A 13,526-nucleotide genomic window follows, 5' to 3' on the forward strand; every position below is an offset into this window, starting at 1 on the left:
TTATTGACTAAAGAGGACGGCACAGGGAAGATTTACAGTTAGTTATCGGTGATCGGCAAAAACTTGAAATCGCATTCGCTGAGTGATTCGTATAAGAAGGAAGATGGCGATGAAAACTGAAAGCCCAGATAATACCATCGCTACCATCATCAATGTCACGTGAGTGGCTTAATGTCTTAATTAAAACTGACTCAACAATTCTATCCTACTGTCAACTGGAAGGAGTCGTTCACGAAAGGGAGTCGATCCAAGATACAACCCGTTCAAAAATACATTTGCCAAAAGCGCACCTAGAAAGAATCAGAATCATTTTCTTTAACAACCAACCGAGGGAGCATTTGATTAGACAATTTGCCTTCGCTTCTTTAAAATCGCAGCAAGATAGACAAAGGGGTAATGCAAACCAGGTACTAGAGAAACGCTAGTTATTAAACAAATTCAAAAGAGCAGATCGTACGCAAAAGTACCAATCAGAGCAGCTTCTCCAAGGTTAAGTTTGGTATGCTGATGTTCCTCTGGAAACTGTGAAAGAATAGTCAGGAAATGGACTAAAAATAAAATTACCATTCCGAAAAATGTCGCGACCAGTCCTCCTCCAACCCCACAGCCGATCGCTCCAAGGTTGGCAACAACTAGAAGCCAGGCTAACAGTGTTATCATCCTCTGTCCTATCATCTCTCTTTTTTCGTGTTGCAAACTATAGGGAAAGTTTCTGCTTCACTTTTGCGATGATTGTGGGGATCTTTCAAAAATGACCAGGGCTAAAAACTTAGTGATCCTGAAAATAGATTCAATCACCCATGAGATCATGAAGGAGCGCTCAAGAATTTATGTTTATTCAAAGTGACAGTATTCGCTTTTTTATGCGTTTATTTTGGGAGAGCTCTGATGATGATGAAGTTCACCTAATGAACTTATTTGAAATAATTCATCCCTTGTTTTAGTGCGGATGCTATAAAACTCCGTCGAATGGACGCAAGGCGGTATTTTCGGAACGGCTGATCTGACCTGATCCTCTTTGAATAATGCCGGTCACTACGTTCGATCCAACCGATTTGATGTAAAAAATATGGACCATTTGGACGAGTTTGATTTTTTCTCCGTATCTGCTCCATATCGAGCCAAGTTCCCAAAGAGAAAACTCAAAGGTACTCACTGAAACTTCCTATTTGAGAATCAATTTCATTCAGCTGCAATTTCTTTAATCTTTGGTGGAGCTGTTCTTGTTTACTTTATCCAAACTCATCATAATTTGGTATAAAGGGTTCAAATTTTGCAAATTGCAATGTACCATGGTCCATTGGTGCCATTTGAAGCAACTTTGCTTAATTTAAACCTTGTGAAAGATCTTTTCGGAAGATGTTTGGTTCATGATTCAGGGATGGGTCCTATCGTAAAAAAAAAATTAACTGAAGAAATTATGATCAACCATCAAAAGTTTTTTGAGCATCATTACATCTTGGCAACTGGATTAGTGGTTGGTGTAGTTGGCTCAGTTATAGTAGGATACTTTTGAATTATGATTTCGAACTTCAATGAACTTCAAGTGTATGATCGAGTGTGGAATACTCGCATACAGAGTTTGGAAAGAGTTTCACGGATTCTACAGCGAGCTTGACGATTGGCAGTGGGTAAGAGTAAAAAAGTGATCTGTCTTCGGGTGACAAGTTTGTAGGGTCGGAAGACGAGGCCTGGATCAACATCGGTGGCAGACGTTGTTATTAGTTCCAGATCACTGACTGCTTCAATCAAAAGAAAGCAATTTAAAGAAAGAAGCCTAAATGATTTCTGAATCAAATTTTCTCTCATTCATTATGCTGCAAATAAGTGACAACTCATCGAATATTTTACTTTATTTCATTTTGGTCAATAGAGAAGGACCGAATCAATCGACCACGATTGAAAAGTAAGGCACAGAAAAGTAGGACTTATAATACATGATAGGCCATTACACCTATAAAAGGAGTCGAACAGCTCATTTGTTAATTAAAAGGGAAATAAAGGGTCAAACATGCAATGATACGATTAAAAACTTTTGACAAACTAAATCACGTTTTCCATTTTTCAGAACTAAAAATTCGATTGAACTGTTAAATAAAAGTTTGATTGAGTGAAAAATTTAACTCAGCCACACTCTAGTTGAAATATTTAAACAATTTCCGTCAAAAAAAAGGCGTCATTATCTCTGAAAAATTTTAAGAATAATAAAAAAAAATATTGCGAAGTCGTAGGCTACAGTAGGCTACTTGTAGTTTTGGAACATATTAAGGAGTTGGAACTTCCAGAGCTGGCAAGAAGGTAATTCATTTTCTAATTTGAACTATTCGGCGATGACGTCGTTTTGGAAATCTGTATATCCGTTGGTTTGGGCAGAATAAAAGGCTCGTTGAGCATAGTCGGCAAGCCAAGCATCAGCGTTGTGTTTCCATTGGATTGTTGCGGAGCGCGTTTGCCCCAATGTGAGGCACGTTTTGTCTTTCGTATTTCGGAAAGACGAAACGACATTACTTAAAGGCTTCGTCAGATTTTGTTTGTTCGTGCATTTTACTCACCTTGCCTCACTTCAGTCATTGTGCAGTTGTACCATTTAGTCGTCTCGGAATGGAGCAGGTCCACTTTATGCTGGTCGAGATCCTTAATCGACTCCACAACTAGTTCATCCTCGTTGAAAAGACATCTGGCCAAAAGTCTAACTGCTTTTGAAAGATTCAATGTTCCTCGCTGCGCTTCTAAAAACGAACATTCTAATCCGGCGGGAATTATTTTCGGAACGATTAGAAATATATTTTTTCATCGAAATAGCTATTTTAAGGGTGCGATTTGTTGCCACGCGAAATAAATATTTCAGGATTACGCGGTGCTCATGCACTTAAAATAACTCAATTTGCGCCCGTATGCGGTAAGGTGTACCCACATGGGACCGGAAGCGACAATTTCGATTTGTTGCCAGCGACGGGCGAGTTTCTCAAAAATTAACGCCGCTTTTCTCCTCTCGGCGCAGATAATTATCCAAAAATGGAGAGAGGTCGACCCCGTGCCTAGCTCACAAGAAACAAGATAAATTTGTCGTATGGCTCATTTGCGGGGTGACCCTGATGGTCAAGTGTCGCATTCCAAGCATAACACCGACAGATATATCATTTTTTGGAGTTTAAATCTTCTACTTTATCATTTACTTCAAAATTCCAAGTCTATCTAAGCCGAGTAGAATTGAAGTGGCGACCCGAAGTGGCCTTGAGTCAGGAGTACGCTGTGAGCGCGTAGATATATCTGTCCCATTGAGACTTCCCCTTTGTGCGCGCAAAAAGGATTAAGGGCCTAGATTTCTTTGTGAAAAGCACAAAAGGGCCCATGCCAAAACTGGCTAATACCCCTTCAATGTCACATGTGTATGCTTACCTGTTCTCATCTTTTGAAGTGTTTGTAGGGTGCCCGTCTTTGCCGCTATCCGTTCGATCTGATCCATTCCCTCTTCCTCGTCCTCTTGCTTTATACATACACTTGTATCAATAGTTTCAATATCTTCATCCACAGTTCCCGTCGTTCCTCCCATTGCCGCTGCCATACTGGCTAGGGTCGCCCCAAAAGGCCCGTTCTGATCACTAAAACCAACTTGTTAAAAGCAAGTTTCTAGAGAGTAAAGTGAAGTGGCTATCATAATTGTAGCGTTGGATCGAAGAGTAGCTGGCCAGGCCGGGCAGATAAGCATGTGTTGAGTATGCCTAGAGCTGCATCTAGCCGCTCTTATCACCGATTTTGAGAGTAAATATTTTTCCTGGACCTGTTTCACCACTTGCGGGCGCCGCTAAGTCCTTGAGATCGAAGAGATCTCGACACTTTTGATTTTTAAAGGGTGTACCTGTCGAATCTTTCGATGGGAATGTCATTCGCTACAGCCACTTCACACGTGCAAACTCAATCAAATGATTACCTGAGATGATGGTTTTTTATTTCGACGAGTCTTTTGGATGCCTGATTCGCTAGTGCTGCAGCGTTCAACGAAAGATTCTTGATTGGTGTCGATTTTCGCCTAAAATGTCGGACATTAGATGACATTTGAGATGACAGTTGTCCCCCTAAAAGGTCGTTCGGGTGACGTTAAGACGGCATGAGGCACGGGTCAACTGGAAAAGGGTTGAGCGCCGTAAAAAATGAATTTGGCGAAGACATTGTGGGAGCGCGATTCTCGCCCTCAAAAATTCGCGGATAACGATATTGAAATTTGGGAAAGCTTTCACAGGGGGCGTTGGCTTCATTGGCCCTTTGCTCTGCGCGACGGTCACCTCGTTAGGCACCTTGTTCGCGTACTTAGCATCCGCCCAAATGAGGAAAGGGAAACTCATTTGCGCAGAGCTTCAAGACCCAAATTTCTTAATTCGTTTTTGGCGCTCGTTTGCGTCGAATTTATGTTCTTCTTTTGAAATCCAACGCTCCGAATTTGACCCTAGCGGTGAAGTGATAAGGAGATAAGCACTAGATCACCCGCTGTGGTGGATCCATCCCCCATAATCCCCACGTCGATGCTATGGTGGAGCTGGCCTGCCACCACCATTCGCCATCGGCAACCACAAAATACGGGAGACGCTGTAGGACTAATTCGCTTCGAAGGCAGTCCGTTTCGGATTAAAATCCGCACGCTCGCGCGGCTTGTAGCGCAATCACTTTGGATGCACCGTCTGCCGATTTCGAATGGGATTAAACCGCCCTGCCAACCAATCTCGAATATAATTCCACATGGCCATCACTGATTTGTGAAATTTTCAAGTTTAATGTTGTCGCGAGTTCGATAGCACTCGACCCCATTCAGATTGGTAAAGCATCATGCTGAAGAGGCCCCTCTTCTGCCGAAATGGACGGACTTCATGGCGGAATGCCAAAACTAAGGCCATAAACTGACCGGCCGACACTTTGACATTGCCCTGCTGGGCATCTCCTTATATCCTTAGCCCCCAGTCGCCGTTCTTGGTCACGTGCCAAACAAGGGCTCCGACCCTTGAGTTTCCCTCCATTTGATTTTACGAGATTCATTAATGCTTTCCTATAAAAATCGTTGATGAAAATTCCAGGAGAAAACTTGATTTTTGCTGTTGACATTTTCAACTTGACATACTGATTCGCTAGTATGTATAGCACATATTTATGTAACATGAATACTAATCATTAAAATTTATTTTTTATTAGCTGCAAGTTTCTGCTGATAAATAAAATATATTTAATAAGAAGGGATTTAAATGTGCGAAATTCGGTGGTGTTTTACCGGTTGATACGCGCGGTTGTTTTACATGCCCTTGAAATAGGTGCCAGTTAGCTGTCGGATGGCACTCGACATGAAAGGGCCGCCAAACTGCAACTGAGCTTTCGTTTCAAAACAAAAGCCTGCCAAAGCATAACTTTAATTTAGAAGAAGGGGACGTCTTTCTGAGTGTCTTTTCATTACTGAGAATCGGTTCAAATTTATCATCTTGCTAGTCATTTTCCCTGCGTCACAATTTTGGTCATCAATAGAGGGGGCTTTGAGACTTCGATTAAAATGCACTTTACAAACCTTATCTTTGCTGGCTTCTCACCGAGCGCCTGGGACGTTGACATGTTGATTTGCTTGAGAACATCTTGCAGTTTCGCCGGGTGGTTGCTCATCGGCTCGTCACCGGATGAGCTCGACGTGATTGAATTGTTTGGCTCGACTACCGACAACGTCGAGTTTGGCGCTAGGAGTCCCTTTTGCATCGCTGCTTGGAGTAGAGTCTGCAGCGAAGGACTGATTGCTTCGGAGCTTGGAAGGCTAATCTCATTTTCGTCCTAAACTGGATAAAACATGGCAATATGGGAACAAAAACATGTGTTTTCTAATAACTTGAAGCTCGTCTTAACAACAAATTATACTCAGTAAAATCGTTGATAATGTTGAGCATAGATATTTCATTTAGAATAGACTTTCTAAACGAAAAGAAAACCAAACTAGCATTATGTATAGCTTCAAGCGGAGTTCTCCGACGAAAAGTTAAACTGTGGGTGAAATTGAGCTGAAAGAAAATTATGGGCGCAATTACCCTTAGATGGAAAGTAAGCTCCATCTTTATTCTGGACACGGTTTGACTCAGAGACTTCAGATCATGAACTGACTGCTACAACTTACCTTGATGCGCTGAATGCGTTCAAGAAGCTCACTCTTCTGAGCAGTGAGTAGTTGCGATGTGGTGGAGCCGCTCACGTGATTGGTGGTGCCGTTTTCGAATGTGGCGGCGGCGGAGGCCTCCTCCGCTGCATCTGCCGTGGAGCTCTGCCAAAAGAGAGAAACCTTAAGACGCGTAAGGGATTTGTTATTTCCCGCGAAATTCGAATTTCACGCCGTGAAAATTATGTTTCCGGAGAAAGAAATCTGCGCTTGTGCCAAATTCAAGGGGCACCATTATTATCCTAGTGTTTATATCAAAAGATATTACCACCTTGGACAAATTGATTTAGCATCGTTTGATAAGTAGGAATAATATCTATTTGGCTATATGTTATTCGTCTTCTAACGAACAGGAAAAGTCAATAAACATCAACGAGCCGGCGCGTATGGGGAAATATGGGCGTGCTGCTTGTGTTACAAAAAGCAAGCAAAGACAGATCGCATGAATAATGACCATTACAGATCATCGGTAAATGTCTTACTTGGACGCCTGTGTTGTTCACCAAGATCGACCACTTGGGCAATTGCAAGTCTTCCCTCTTCGCGATCTGTTGGAAAGCCAAGCTCTTCCAGAAAGCAAGTGGAATCGTGTCCATAATTTCTTGAATATCCATGATTTCTTCAGAGTAGATGGCTTCTTGTTTAAATCTCTGTAAGAGTTATTGTATGCTCTTGAATTTTAAACGTCAAAGTCTTTGGAGATATTGAGTTTATGAAAAAGTCTAGCTGGAATACAATCTAGGTGCAGTTGCAAGGGTTCGGTGGTTCTTTCAGATTTCTCTGCCCAAGGTTGCTGTGGCGTGTGTTATCGATCTCTTCGCTGCTCGCCCCTTATGAGCCAACTGAGCCATATAACGTCGCTAGTAGGCCACTAGCCCCACTGGCGCTTGGGTCCCCCATCGCAAGATTACTCTAGGGCGGCCCTATGTTACCATACCGGGCACCCTTCCCCCATTTTGAGTGGCTAGGTGTTGTAAATTTAAACTTAGCCAGGGCCCTTTTGGCTTTATGGCCCTATTTTAGTCTAGTGTGGTATCATACTTATTCTCCTATGGTGGGACGGTGTAGTAGCCTCGGGTGGCTTGGTGGAGAAGCCACCTCACCAAGCTGGACGAGCTCGGAAAGCTCGATAGCGCCCGCCGAGCCGAGGCGCTAGAATTGTCGTGCACTTGAAATAGCGGGCTCACCCTAGCGAGAGCCCGAGCTCGGCTCAATGCTCTGCCTGAAATAAAAATAGCGCACCGGCTTTTGGTAGCACTTCTAAATTAAAATTCAAATCAGCAAGCACGGGTCAAGTTCAACGCGAGTTTTATGGGGATGATTGTCAGCATGGCCGCAATCGTTAAACATCGCTCGCCGCCAGGAAACAAAAACCAAAAGCAACAAACGAGCTTTCGACCATAAATATCATCACTAACCACGTTCTTAATTTGGTTTCGGAGAGTTGAGACACGCGACCTTCTCACCGCCGATGTTGGCGCTCACTTAACCCCTTGATGCACAAGGCGACATGGGGTGGCTAGAAATGTCAAGACTCGTGCAGCTGCCGCTGCTGATGGGTTAAGCCAAAGGCCATGACTTTCGCCAGTCGCGTACACGCCAGTTCTAATCCATGCAGCTCGCGGTAACCAGCTCTCAACTTCTAACTGGAGCAACAAAAAATCGCGGCCAAACTTAATCCGCCATAAATATAGAGTCCGGAATCGAGCGCGCGCCCTTGAAGTTGAATGGGTCGGGATTTTATGGCCGAGAATGCGGCTTACCACTCCTGACCTTCAAGGGCTATTTAAAACTTTTCGAAACCACCAAAGACGGATATGCCCGGGCGAGCAGTGACCCTATCCTTCTTGTGGGTGCTCCACTTAATTTCCTCAAAGACCATCTTGCGTGAAAAATATCTCCAAAAATTCTTGTAATCTCAACGTTTTTCATAGAAAATATCTTTTAATTAAGATTGATTCGGCGGCGGCAAACGAGTTGCTCCCACTTACGACTAACCTTGAGCGGCGGTGAGATTGTTTTAAAATATTTGGGAAGAAGATATTCTTGACTGTGCGATTTCAAACATAGTGAGAAATAAATTGCCGCTGTATCTTTCTCGTACTTTTCTGGCAAATGAAATTAGTTATCAAAAAATTGATCACGGCCCATTGATTAATAAAGAATAAACTATTACCAGAAGGGCAATCAGCATTTTCATTAACTTAGATTCGAACTCGCGGGAATACAAAAGTTAAATTTTAAAGAAGTTTTCAAAATTGAAACACTTTGAAATTATGACGTCAGCCATTATTCTCTAACCAAGAATAAGGAAAGGCAATGCGGAAGTGTTGTCTTTTTCTATAGACGAGTGAATTGGACGGGTCAGCTAAACCTTCTGAATTAGTCCCACTCGTCATCGTCGTTTGTCAACACCTTCACTCACTGTCAAGCTCTGCTAGGGTATCACCACGTGTTTCTTGAGTATTCAATAAACAACAAGGTCCCTCTTTAAGAGACTTCATGTCTCGTTACCTATGAGATATTTCTTTGAAAAGTGTTCGGAAAGTGCCAAGTAAATTGACAAAGCCTTAATGAAAAATATAGCTTTGCGATTTGCACTTTAAGGTTTCTAAGTTTGGAATCGTCAACACCCGCAATCACAGACTGTATACCCGACTAGTAGTCTTCCGGTGTTGATTTACGCTTCGTGGAAGCGTTTGCGCTTCTCGTTTGCGCAGACCGCAAATGATTAGCAATTTGCAAGTTAAGGTGTTGAGAATCAGACGTAAAAGAATTTCCCTGCTTTCCAGATAAACTAATTGACGCTAGAATCGACGCCATAAATCAAGACCAGCGAAGTGCAAGATTTGCTAAATTGCCCTCCCGGAAAGATATTACTCGAGACAGACTGATAATGAGCTGGTTAGTTCGCTTCTTAAAATACAGAGAAAATGGACAACAGTGATGAAAATGAATCTAGGAGACTCAGCCAGAGAGACCAAAAGGATAATTTCGAAGAAATTCTTTTGGACGAAAAAATTTGCTTTCAGGTCGGTGTGGACCCTTGTATAACCCACTGAGAAAATTCCCTTTTAGACTTTATAGTAGTACTGACAGTTGTATCGATACCGTTTATTTTTTGTAGTGAATATTTAATTTGAGCAATGGGTGTTTTCATAGCTAAAGCCCGTTTTTTCTTCTGAAAGAATTTCTTTGAAATTGTCCAAGGTGCTTGCAACTCTTTACGACAGTAGGAGATTAGACTGGAATGACCCGATCGAAATCAAACGCTCGGTAAGCTTGCTTTTTAACGCAAATGCTTATTTTTAGATGATTTCAAAACCTCTCAAATTTCTATCAGGATAGGCTAATTGCTTTCGAATATAGCAACTTTTTTTTCAAAAAAAAAAAAATCGCAAGCTCTCAAAAGATCCATTCGTGCGTCCCTCTATATGCGTTCTTATATTCAGGGACAGCTTTCGCTTTGCTCTATAAAACTTGATTGAAGCTTTTCTAAAATAGCGAAAGCGTGCTTTTGTTTATCAGTGCATGCTGCTTTAGTCTTCTGTCAACTGCGAGCTTTGAGAATTTGTTTCAAGGGTTGGAATCTACTATCGCGGCTTGACTCACATTTCAACCCTTCTACAGCTACTCTCTCAGAATTTACCGGTGCCTAAGAAGTCCAGCAGTGTCACACTTTTGATTTTTCTGAGGTTTTCTTGCGATTTCAAGCGATTGGTTTCACGAATTTAAGTTTTTTACTTTTGGCTGGCGGCGTTGGTGGAGCCATCAAAGGATTACAAACGAGAATTACTCTCGAACGGCGAAAAATGTTGATCAACTCATACTTGCTAAGGTAATAAAAGTAATTCGTCGTCTGAATTTTCTATTTCCGTGTAAAGCTCCAGTACTCCAGCCATGACGCTTTCAATCATTCTTTGATTGCGTCTGCCTTGAAAGTTATCATCATACTAAAGTTCAGACAAGTTATAATATTCTAGCAACAACCATCGAATACTCCGTCGAACTGCACTGACACCGGCTGAATTTGGTGACTTTGTCTGACAATGTCTGTAACTACGAAAACCGGGCAAGTTGCATCAGAAGAAATGTACATTTTCCTTCAAAAGAGCCGTTTTGGTCGTGCAATACCTTTCGACTTTGTTTACTGAAGAACAAGCGGCTCATTATAATAAAAAATGTTTATTTTTCAGTATTCAATCAGTGAGTTTCAGCTGATTATGATCATCTACAGGAGGATGCATGTTTATTCCCTTAGTATTGAAGTTACAGGTTAGGGTCGCAAGATGGCATGTCGAGTTGTTGGACTGATCAAAGTCGATAAATCATACGGAGATGGTGATGGGACTAGCAATTTTGTTTGTTTATGCTGTTGATGTTTGAGATTGTTGTCGTGGATGTGTTCCGGTATTCTAACTTGAGTAACCTAAGCGGCGGCTGAACTCGGATCGACAAAAGTGTCATTTTTATAATGAGATGATAAAATGCCAATAGTTTGAGATCCTTTCCTTCTCCCATGTCGACATAGTCGGCCGGGAAGAGTCCTTCAGTGCCATCTTGTTTGCGCCCTTTGCACCAACCTTCTTCGTCTGGCTCGCCAAGAACGTAGATCATTTCTCCCTCTGTCAGCTCGAGCTCATCATCGTCCTGTTTGGTCCATGGATGTTTTACCATGGCCGTATATTCCCCGCCGGCTACAAAACGAGTCTCTATCAGTTCTTATATTTGCAAAAGACTCACTATCGGCTATTTGTACTTGTGGCTCTGGTTCCGACTCGGGCTCGCTATCGTAGCCTGAAACAATTAAATACTCGCTGCGAAATTCAAACTTACTGGGACTCTTCTGCGGTGGAGGCGAGTCGTACTGGGCAGACTGATTGTAAACGCCTTCTGTACCAGCTGCTACGTTTCCTGAAGCACTCGATCCAGACAATTTCTGTGCCTGCGCCAACTCATCGTACGGCTGATACTCCGGCCACACCATATTAACCGCGTTATTTGGCCCCATGGTGTTGTTGTATCTAAGGTATTCCTTGTTGATTGCAACACAAAAAAGAACATTACATTTGGAGGTTTTGAGTGATGTCAATGGACTGCGCAGACTCTGCCACGCTTTCGAGGGTGTCTATAACATTGAATTTTTCTGATTCAGCGCCCTTTTCTTTTGCCTTGAGTTCGAATACCATGTTTTCGTTCTTTTCAAGTCCCAGGGCCTCATTAAAATTGCCAATGAGCTCGCTAAATTCAGTCAGATTTTCTGGTATTTAGATTTGGCGGACCTGGTCTTTTGTAAACGCTGCTTTTCAAACTCCATGGCGGCTTCAAAGGCCTCATTCATTCTTCTCACATAATTGTCCTTTTCGTCAACTAGTTCTTGTGATGACGTCTTAAACATAATTCGAGTATTGTTCAAGATAATGTCAAGAAATTAACTTGTCATATTTAACTGTTTGGAAAAACCGTTGCTTACCCTGTAATGCTGGTCTTTGGCCTGCAAATCCGCGGATTTTGTCTGCAAATCGTTTTCCAACTTCGCCGCCTTTTGGTCATTTTGTTCAAGTTTGGCTTGATCATGTTGTTGACGAGCAGTTTTCTCTGCTTGCGTCGCCTGATGAATTTATGTTTTCTGATGAGATGAGAAAATCAAAGTTTGCATGGTGTAATGATGGATTATCGGAATGTTGGCATACCTTGTAAAACTGGTCTCGCAGTTGAACATTCTTTTTGTACATCTTTTCCCATGAATCTTGAGCTTGTTTAAACTTTTTCGTTTGCTCTTTTTGGGCATTTGATGGCCCGAAAAAGGACTTTTTCCAAGTATCCTCCTTCCACGTCTTGGCTGGTTGGGAACATTTTTCATTGATTTCAGCGGCGATCGCCCTCAAAATTTGTATCATTCATTATTTTTGACAATGATTTATTATGCACATATTTTTAAGCATGCAGCGGCTTTGATCGAATTTTAATTATGCATTTTGGAAGTATTTAATCTTCTCTAAATTGTTTACAGTGCTTCGTAAATGCAAAGAAAATTTCCACAGGATTCTTTCCGTTTAAAATACCTGTGATGAGCGGCGGCACAGCGAGCAATTTTGATCTGTTCCAGCATTACTTGCTTAACTGGATCGTATTCCACAATTTTGCTGATTTTAGCTTCATGCGTGCTAGCATACTTTTCGAACTCCTTGGCAGTTTTCATCTGGAGCTTCTGCATGGCATCCATCATATTGAAAAGATGGCCGGCAGCTTTCATGCCATCATCGATCTGTTTGGCGGCTGGATTGTGTCCGCCGATCTACGAAATCGTAAATAAAGCCAACTAGATTTCTGTAAAAAATTCTCATTTGATTTTTCTAGAAAAGCAATCATTTAAGAAAACGACTACTGTCTGCTGTGGCAACAGTGATGTCAGCTGATACTGACATATCGTCGTGGATAAAAAAGTCACATCAGAACGTATTCTTTAGAAATTATTTACACTATTACGAGTTATTTACATCGTAAAACGCCGGTTGTGTTTTTTCTTTCTTTGGCATCTTTGCATCCACCTATCTGCTCTCTGGGTTTGTGAATTCTAGTGGCCAGAAGACTCCTTGTTGTTGGCGGTGCAATTGGCGCTTTGAATCGGCGAGTGTCAGAAGTGCCCGTTATTTCTAAACAAAACTTTCTTCTCTTCCTGATGAATGCGTAACTCGCGGCTTTTAGGTGTGTGCCTCGCTTTTTGTTGGGCACAAAAGCTAAAAGCGTTGCGCGAAATTCAAGTACTAACGAGTGGACGATCTACTAAATCCCGCACAGGAATGCTAACTTTCTTTTCTCTGTTTGCTTTGAAAAGAACATTTGGCCCATTCCAGACGCGCGGGAGTGCCACGCGGTTAGCTAACGCACTTACCAGAAATGGGTGTTTTTCTTTTTAAAAATTTCTCTCTGCCGATAACGGCTCTTTATGCAAACAGCATATATTAAGTCAATTTAGAGAAAAAGAATTTAAGAGAGGTGAATCGCAGTGTCAAGCCTTCTATTTGCCAACTCTTTCCGACTTGCCAAATTTTTCTGTTTGCCCAGAGCGTCATAACTGTACGCGTAGAATACTGCACCAGCAAAAATAGCTAACGGATTGTAGACTTGGACTGAGTTTTTATTTGCTAGGACGAAATTCCTATAATCTATTTTCTCATCTGCGCGCATGAGGCCGAATTCCCCTGTCAGTATTAATCGAAAGTAAACCCATCTGTACGATATCTGTAATCTTTCCAAGTTTTACAATGAAAATTATTTTGCTTTGTAAAAACTAACGTTATTCATCACTCAAAGTTGATTATCAACTGTTAATACGCAAATTAAATTC

General features: G+C 41.9%; 3 protein-coding genes across 3 annotated transcripts; 1 reads left to right on the plus strand and 2 right to left on the minus strand.

Moving 5' to 3' along the window:
• Positions 1-1,869: 1,869 nt before the first annotated feature.
• Positions 1,870-7,299, minus strand: LOC145707144 (uncharacterized). The gene is made up of 7 exons (XM_081784632.1): positions 6,658-7,299; positions 6,137-6,298; positions 5,546-5,799; positions 3,932-4,030; positions 3,400-3,602; positions 2,553-2,729; positions 1,870-2,507 (listed from the first exon to the last, which is right to left on the minus strand). The coding sequence occupies exons 1-7, from the start codon at positions 6,787-6,789 to the stop codon at positions 2,311-2,313; spliced, it is 1,224 nt and encodes a 407-aa protein (XP_081640758.1). The 5' UTR covers positions 6,790-7,299; the 3' UTR covers positions 1,870-2,310.
• Positions 7,300-8,955: 1,656 nt separating this feature from the next.
• Positions 8,956-10,365, plus strand: LOC145708237 (uncharacterized). The gene is made up of 5 exons (XM_081785895.1): positions 8,956-9,079; positions 9,138-9,451; positions 9,757-9,870; positions 9,912-10,013; positions 10,159-10,365. The coding sequence occupies exons 2-5, from the start codon at positions 9,426-9,428 to the stop codon at positions 10,220-10,222; spliced, it is 306 nt and encodes a 101-aa protein (XP_081642021.1). The 5' UTR covers positions 8,956-9,079; positions 9,138-9,425; the 3' UTR covers positions 10,223-10,365.
• Positions 10,366-10,503: 138 nt separating this feature from the next.
• On the minus strand, positions 10,504-13,193 carry LOC145708998 (protein kinase C and casein kinase substrate in neurons protein 1-like). The gene is made up of 11 exons (XM_081786688.1): positions 13,071-13,193; positions 12,676-12,831; positions 12,241-12,473; positions 11,869-12,058; positions 11,649-11,786; positions 11,458-11,564; positions 11,243-11,416; positions 11,012-11,199; positions 10,919-10,972; positions 10,605-10,872; positions 10,504-10,525 (listed from the first exon to the last, which is right to left on the minus strand). Exons 2-11 carry the CDS (start codon positions 12,712-12,714, stop codon positions 10,504-10,506), a joined length of 1,413 nt encoding a protein of 470 aa, XP_081642814.1. The 5' UTR covers positions 12,715-12,831; positions 13,071-13,193.
• Positions 13,194-13,526: the final 333 nt, after the last annotated feature.

The sequence above is a fragment of the Oikopleura dioica genome, chromosome XSR (assembly GCF_907165135.1).
Source record: "Oikopleura dioica chromosome XSR, OKI2018_I68_1.0, whole genome shotgun sequence".
Lineage (NCBI taxonomy): Eukaryota > Metazoa > Chordata > Appendicularia > Copelata > Oikopleuridae > Oikopleura > Oikopleura dioica.